This window comes from Wasmannia auropunctata, unplaced genomic scaffold (genome assembly GCF_000956235.1).
Source record: "Wasmannia auropunctata unplaced genomic scaffold, wasmannia.A_1.0 LD336074.1, whole genome shotgun sequence".
In the NCBI taxonomy this organism is placed as follows: Eukaryota; Metazoa; Arthropoda; class Insecta; order Hymenoptera; family Formicidae; genus Wasmannia; species Wasmannia auropunctata.
The window spans coordinates 3,013,321-3,022,150 of record NW_012026816.1 but is presented as its reverse complement, the minus strand read 5'-3'; the positions used below and the strand labels follow the sequence as shown (position 1 = coordinate 3,022,150).

At 30.3% G+C, this 8,830-nt stretch overlaps 1 protein-coding gene across 4 annotated transcripts in view; it reads left to right on the top strand.

Moving 5' to 3' along the window:
* The window catches only part of LOC105449685 (transcriptional activator protein Pur-beta), a 55,324-nt gene that overhangs the window by 20,138 nt on the left and 26,356 nt on the right, over nt 1-8,830 (top strand). The window contains exon 1 of one of the 4 annotated variants that reach the window (XM_011689031.1): nt 4,027-6,429. The exons of the other annotated variants lie outside the window; for them this stretch is intronic. Coding sequence (XP_011687333.1) covers nt 6,360-6,429 — 70 coding nt within the window. The 5' untranslated portion in view covers nt 4,027-6,359. Of the gene's footprint in view, nt 1-4,026; nt 6,430-8,830 lie in introns of those variants that run through there. 4 annotated transcript variants of the gene reach the window in all.

Here is an 8,830-nt window from a genome sequence, read left to right as displayed (position 1 = left end):
TCATTCCTTTAAACCGTTTTTTAGCACTAACTGATAACTTCTAAATTCATTTATTTATGTGACCTCAAAGTGTACCAAGTTTCATTAAAATCAGAATTTGACACTTTGCGAGGTTCCCTTGTTAGTAAAATGTATACAATGTATACATATATAAATTAAAAAATATTTTATTTAAATTTATTACTATAATTTTTCTCGTCTTTATTTTTAGTCACTGTTTTTTTTTAATATTTTATTTAAAATATAATTAAATGCTTAAGTTATTTTTGTGTTTTTAATTACTTTGTTTCTTTAATTTTTATGTATTTTATATTTTGTTATATATTTTTTAGTACTGTGACGTATATTGTGACTACTTCTGTATACATACACGCATATATATAAATATTAGAAACTTTTAATTTAAAAGAATTTATATTTTTTCATAATTTTTGTTATTTAATTGCTATTAATTATGTACTTTTGTGTTTTTTTACTTATTTTACGTATTTTTTTTTTTAATTTAACCTAAAACTTCGATATTGACTCGCGCCCTAAACACTTTCAATACATCTGTATACTGTATCCATTGCGTTGTTGCCAAGACGCATAGACGAAAATAGTTTATGCAGCGTAATGTTCATATTTTGCTGCAATTTTAGGTAAATAACTTTTACAGGTGAATCCAAATAAACTTTTGCATAAATGTTCATTAGAGTCATATTAGTATGGATATGTACAAAATTTGATTTAATTCTTATTGCTTCCTTATTTCTCCAAATAAGTACTACAAAACACAATTTTATATAAGAATCAAGAGTAAATAAAAAATTAAATAACTTTTAAACCAATAAAGGGAATCATGCTTTTAAACCAATAAAGGGAATCATACACAGATGTAGTAACAAAACAATTGTGAAATTTTTATATTTTTCTTATTGTTTTTAGATATGATATATTCTTAATATGATCATATGAATTATATATAAATTTTAATATGATTTTCTTATTTTATGTGTGCAACATGATTGTATGTATGCTGTGCCCAATATGGTCGTATGTGCAATTCACTGTGTGCAATATGGTTATGTGCGCAATGCGCTGTGTGAAATACGGTTGTGTGCAAACAAAGCTGTAAGCAATCGTTTTGTAGACAAAATCTTCCCAATTGCTTTAAGCAAAGATACATTAATTTAAAGTTTTGTCAGGTACATGACAATTGAACTCGCGAATACGTTTCGGTTTTTAGTTACGTCCAATTAAATAATTTTGGAGCAAATATTAGGATTAAATATAATATTTAAAAAAAGTAATTCTTGTATGATTTAAAAAAACTAAGAAACTCAGATAATACTCACATGTATTTTAAATTTGCAAAAATTTGCTAATAAGATTTTCCAAAATTTAAATGAACAATATTTTTTTAAACAAAAATATTATCTATTATTGCTAAGAAATATTAATTATGCCACTGTATATTATATTATTACATTATATTAATTATGCTATTACTTTATCAAAATGCGAACATAGGTACATGTAAATAAAAGATTAATTGGAGGTAAAATTAAAAAACAGATAAAAAAATTATTAAAGTATAAAATTAAAAATTTAAATATCCACACTTAGCAATGAAATAAGTTTTTAAAAATGAGTCTTTATAACAGGGCTTTCCAAACTTGCGAGGATCATAATTCATTTTTTTAAATGGCAATATCTACGATCTATCTAGTTTTAGTAAATATGAAAAAATGGGCGGGTAAATTGATATTATTTTACTTTTATTTTTTTTAATGAAATATAATTTTTATTGGATGTACTTTTATAAATAAATTTCTCAGATATATATTGAGATATGTGTGCGTTTGTTTTCTATTTTTATTGATACAGCTTTGACATGACGAAGGAAATAATTTTTTCATTTTTTTTCGTTTTTACTACGAATTCCTTTGTTCTACCACTACATTCCATGTCTATTTCAATCCTGTGAAATTTTCAATTCCGTTCAGTTAATTCGGAGATATTCATATAACTGTAATTTTGAAATTTATAACCAATTATAATTATTTATATGTCTCTCCAAACATGCTTTAAGGCGATGCTGGAAGGTCGGCCAAATTTGTACGAGGTCGATAAAGCAGTTTGCTCAATTCATGACATTTGATTAATATGAAAATTCTACAGTTTATAAGTGCAAATTGAAAGTATGGCACTCTGCGGGCAACATAAAAGAACAACACTGAATTGTTAGAACTAGGATAAAAGCCTATAAAAAAAGTTATTCACTTTTAAAGATTTCACGTGATGCGCAAATTTGCATGAGATCTTTAAAAGTGAATAACTTTTTATAGGCTTTTATCCTAGTTTTAACAATTCAGTGTTGTTCTTTATTGTTATCCGCAGAGTGCTATACTTTCAATTTGCACATATAAACTGTAGAATTTTCATATTAATCAAATGTTGTCATGAAATTGAGCAGACTGCTTCGACCTCGTACAAATATCACTAAATATGCAGGCAACCTTCCAGCATCGCCTTAAAGATATGTCTCTTAGTTTGCAGCACTGTTTTATTTATTAGCAGGAAGTATGATTTTATGAGATTGTTAATACGTGATTTTTATTTAAATTTCTTAGATTCGAAATTTCGAATAGTTCGGATTATCAGAGATTCGAATTGGAATCGAATCAAATTTTACTTGATTTAATTTGAATTTTCGTATTCGAATAGTCACAAATCTCTAATTTATATTAAAGTGAAAAGGAGAGAATAGGCAAATTATTTAAACATAATTTTTTGCGTTAAATTAATATTTTGGTTCCGTTTGTTAACATGATTCAAAAAAACTCACTTTAGCAATGTGATTCAATAATTGCCATAATGTTTTTGCTTAAACATTACAGACGGTGCGCTTTGCGCTATTTAAGTTTTTCTTTTCTTCTTGCTATAATAACATTTACAATGCATACCATTACATTGTATTAGACTATTAACCCTTTGATACGCACAACTGTCAAAATATGTAATAACAGTTGCTCACGAAATTAGCGTAATTATAGCGAGAGAATCAATCGGCGTCGCGGAAACGAATCAACAATAAACTTCGAGAAGATTTCGAGAGATGCGAGTATCAATTTAACATGCCTTTTTTTTAGATAAGAAGTAAGAGTAATATAAAAGTTTCATAACATAGTAAATTTTTTAGTTTTTAAATTAGAAATATTTAGATACATATAAGGTACATAATGGAAAATATTTTTGGTTAGAAATATATTATAAAGGTTATTTATTTTTTTATAAATTCGAAATTAAATTTTATTTGATTTAATTTAAGCTAACGTACTATGATTTAATTATTGTTTATTATACAATATATAATATGTCAAATTATTAATAAATAATTAAGTTAATTTTGATTTTAGTATTTGCATTTTATTATATTCTATTTTAATCAATAACTCGAAAATAACTAGCCATAAAATTTTATTCTTCTTTTTACAGAGTTTAAAATACTTTTGTAAACCGCTAAAGTTATTGGAATTTTGCAGTTAATTCTATTTAACGTAACTCAACAGAATAAACAAATATACAGACTATATAATCGTTAAACTATCTTAATATTTAATAACATATATTCGTTGAAGTATTAATTTTATTTAGTATTGAAAGAGTGAACTGATTGCAAAATCTAAAAAAAAAGAAACTAAAAATATAGTTGCTTACGACTTTAATATGATTTTAGAAAAAATTATTAATCGTATTAAATTTGGTTAATTTTTATGAATTGACCGCTTAAATCTGCAGGCCTTAAATTACTAAGGCAAGTATTAAATTACTAATATATAATTTTTCAATTGTTTATGATTTGCATGACGTGGATATTTGCACTGTTTTATTTTGATACCGGAAGCGCCAGATATTAGCAGAACGGCAATAATATACTGCTGAGAAAAAGAAGGTTCGATGGGAGGAAAGGACATGGCACAGCATGGTCGAGGAGTCGGCGTTGAGATTCGCGTTGAGGCAGGTCGGCGCGGAACACTACGAGCCGCGCTTCAGGCGCAGAGATCAATGCATCCGCGATCGTCTCCGTTCGCAGTCGCTACTGCCGCCACCGCCGCTGCCGCCTTCGTCGATGATTGATCCTTCCTCGTTGTTTTCTGCGCGATCTTGAATAGATAAATCCACGATAAATCTTGGACATCCACGTGCGCGAATATAACGGCGAGAAACAATTTCGGAAGTAGCGATAGTTACGATAAAGGAAACGTCTCGATATAATGACTTTGTACGATCAACATGGATGAAGAGGAGAATTCTAAGGAAAAAAAAAATAGATATGACTGGAGCTTATTACTGGCCGAGAGATGACGGTGATGCTAATGATGATGACGCCATGTCGTATTCGCGAAATGGTGGTACGTGCGATGCTCGCGCCCTGTGCAAATGTGCAGTAAAATACGACGTAATGTCGATGCAAGTCGGCGGACGAGAAGTGAAGTGGGCGTTTTCTGCATAGATGCCAGGCCAATCGTTAGTTGCAAAAATTGCTTACTGACGCTGTGCAAAAGTGAGTGATGAGTGCGATTTCACAGAGGATCATCCACGAGTGTGTTCGAGAGAATTATGGATGATCGCTGACGTCAATTTTGGGGATGATTTAAGAAACGTTTGTTATAAAAAAAATCTCAGGATTCTTGTGTCAATACCCAATATAATTGAAATAAACAAGAGATTGATCAACGATTCGTATTGATAAATTGTTGACTCAGTGTTATAGAAGTCTTACTCTCACATTCCTTGAATTTACAACTCGATACAACGTAGGTGATGCATCATCTTGAAAAGGAAGAAGCGAAGGAACGAGGACGAGAGAAAAAAGTATTTTCCATGTTTGATCGTTTTTTAAATCAGAGAAATCTGAATATAAGAGAAAAAGATCAAACAAAAAAGATATTTGAAACGAAAAATATATTTTCTGTAGAGAAATATTGTTCATTTCTAATTGGGAAGTACCTTGCAATTAATATGTTATCTATATTGTTTTAATTCCTGCTTAAAACTTGCCACGAATGATCGCGAGTGATGGGTGTTCTTCACGTTTCTCAAAGTTGGCATTTGCAATCAAAAACTTTAATTGAAAAGCAGCGAATTTTTAAGTAATAAATGATAACTTAGGAATGACAATAGTGGGTGGAGTCTGGAAGAGGGAAAGAGATAGAAAGGGAAGGTGAAAGACAAGAAAAGGAGATCAAGAGAATAAGAAGAAAATACGAAAAAAACCTTGTAGAAAGATGATGCGCGAACATGCTAATTTTACTGCTCAATTTCATCATTGCATCGCATACTTTAGCGTTACTTAATATCAACCATTCAACAATATCAACAAAATATCTTCTTTGTCATTCTTCGTATCGTTTTCGAAAAAAAAAAAAACAAAACAAAATTGAAAAAACGAATTTGATATAAAATAAAAAAAGCAAATGTTGTAAAGTTTACTACTAATCTCGTTGAAAGCATGAGTTAGCAGAATGGTTCTAATAATAGGTAGGAAGGAGGAATTCAACACATGGATCAATGTGACTTAGTGGCTACGGTGGACTACAAGTCGGAAAGTCCGGCTGTACCTTATGCGCGCGAAGGTGCGTGCCAAAGGGGAGGACTAGGGGGGAGGAACTGGTAGTGATGCAACAGTTCATTTACATAGAGTCTGCTTTAGGAAATGGAGCAATGGTGAAATTGCACATCCGTAGGACTCATGTTTATTCTCCACAACGTGTCGTCAGAAGATGAGCAATCGATGAAATGAGGTGTGGAAAAAGAAAGCAACTGTCAAGGTATCTAGTCAAGAGATAGAGAATAAGATATCCACTGATATGATGATACATTCGACGATTCATCTTTCGTGAGGAGACTAATAAAGGCTCATTCGCGTGAACAGTAATAAAGTGAGGAACAGGAAGAGGAAATGTGAGGAATTTGGAAAAGATCTGCACGTTGACTGAATTAGATCGAAACAGAAAAATAATCTGTTTTACCGAGTTACTCCAATGAGGAATCTTTGCAGCGATTCATATAGAAGTATAAACGAGAAGTCTGTGACAATTTGGAGAAGAAAAATACGACTTTATGAACGAAATTATTCGTTTTGAAATATAAATTTTTTTGAAATGAAGAATTTCACACGTAAAATTTATTGTGCTTAAAATAAAAGTTGTCATGAAAGAAAGAGAAAGAAAAAAATGGCAAGTGAACATTTGTTAATGTAATTTCATGCATTGTGAGTTTTAACGATGTAGTAGAATTTTTAGCTCAAGAAAGAAAGAGGGAAGTGAGAAAGAAAGAGATATATTTGCACAGATTATCATAGAATCGATAGGATGTTCAAAAGCAGGATTTTCCAGGGTGATCTTAGCCCCGTTCCAATTCCAGGCGGCCTACAACAATCCAGTACGTAATAATATGCATGAAAAGCTACATTACATCGATCGTTCGGTTTCTCGGCACGACTTTGACACAGATCTCCAGTTTCTTATGATCAATCTCCGAAATATCCTTGATCATTATTATTTTTTCAAAATCTATTATTTTGTATTACCACAATCTTCCATTTGTAATTATTTTAACAAAAAATAACATGTTTAACTCAAGAAAGAAAATTATTAAGTAAATCTTTTAAATACCGCGTTTTTGAACTTTAATATTATATAATTTATCAAAATTTTGAGAAATTTAAAATTAAAATAATAAAAAATGATTATTTTTATACTTTATTATTATAACTGTGGCTATATACAGGGTGTCTCATAATAGGTGTATCATCGTTCATAGGTAGGTAGGTTGAACGGACTAAACTGAATCGAAAAGTCCTCTACCATTTTGCGAAATTCGCAATCGTAAACGAGACATTAATTTTTGAAGATTGACGAATAAACGCGTATTCATCCGGCCCACCGCTGAGTACAAGTGCGTGACAAGATAAGTAGATTAAATTGAACAAAAAAGTCCTCTACTATTTTGTAAAATTCGCATTTATTAACGAGATATTAAGTTTATTTGCCGATTTTCAAAAATTAATATCTTGTTAACGATTGCGAATGTTACAAAATAGTAGAGAACTTTTCGATTCAGTTTAATCCGTTCTACCTACCCATGAACGGTGATACACCTATTATGAGACACCCTGTATATATTTCCGGTTTATATTATTAAGCAGACAGCTGGCTAATTAATACAAGAAGTTTTAAAAGTTGAAAGCGAAAAACATGGCTTTCCAGATAAATAAATGTAAGACAATTAATAAAAATTGTCCAGATAGAATTGAAAAATAAAAATCTCAGTAATCTCAAATTAAGAAAAAAGAGCCTCTTTGAGGCTATCGAGATTTTTATCTTTCAATTCTACGTGGACAATTTTTATTAATTGTCTTACATTAATTTAGAAATCTGCCAATAGACCAATGAGTTTTGATGGCTTCAGAGGCATGCCAAGTATGATAAATTTCTTGATCCGACTTTTAGTTGTATCTGACTTCAAATTTTAAAGAAAAGACAAGATTCAAAGACGAGAAAACCTGTAGAATAATTTTATAGTCAAATATGTATATTACATTTGTCCTGTCCCCAATTCTCTTAAAATTTAACATAAGTTGTATGAAAAATTATGAAGAACTTTTCGGAAGAATTAAAAATCAATTTATAATTAATAATGGATTATATACATACTAATAAATATCTAATAATTGTTTAAAGATGGTATTTATAATTTAATCTTAAATTTAAAATTGTCTTAAACCTAATTGTATGCCTTGTGATTCTATAGTCAATGAAATAATTTATAACTACATAAAAATTTTGAGATTCGTCGAGTCTCCTTTTCTATCCGTGTAATTCCATGAAAAATCAGTAGAATCGTTTTCTAAAGTACCGACTTGAAAAGTAAAGATTTCAAGCTGTAAAATGCTTATTTGAACATCTCGATACGATCATTTTTGACGAAGTTACATTCTCTTGAATTTTGCCTATTTTCGGAGGATAGAGTAAGTGATGCTTTAATTTTGTTGAGAAGTGTATTTTAAATTATTCGGTATATATGAATCACGTCTATATTGATCTATGTTCAGGCACATGATCTTTAATTAATATACAGGAGCTTATAAGTCATGTGTATAATCGTAAAACGACGCTGATTACAAAAATGCGAATAATGCTACGCTAATGCTAAATACTGTTCATGATGCTTGCAATCGTTACGACACTATTGGCTCCATGAACAGTGTTGATAGCGTTTGCGTCATTAGCGTTAATAGTGTTTCCCTGAACGCACCTATATAGAGATGCATAGAACGCACTTATAAAGATGATCACAATGTTTATTTATTTCGTACATTCCAACCGAACATTCCAACGTTTTTCAATTTGTGTATGATGTGGCTACAGAGTTCGCAATAACATAACGTTCGGCGAAATATCGCGAGCGAGCTTCATAGTGAGTTCTGCAACGATCATCTACTAGGAGTACTAGGCTATATAGTTGTCAGTCACAAGCAGGCGGATTCTCATTCTTGGTAAAAAAATTTTTCTGAATTTCTCTGAAAATTTCCCTGAAAAAGTTTAGAATTTCGGACACGTTTCAGTTTTTCAGAGAATTTTTCAGTAAAATTTCAGAGACTACTATTAGAGTATTTCAGTGATTTTCAAAAATTTTCATGGTTACAGTTCATAGATTTTCATAGATATTCATAGATTTTCAACGTTTTTCAGAGAATTGTTTAGAGATTTTCAGAAATTTCCTCTACATAATAAAATCGAATGGCAAAATTTTAATTTGATTAAAGCCTGTCTCTTATACA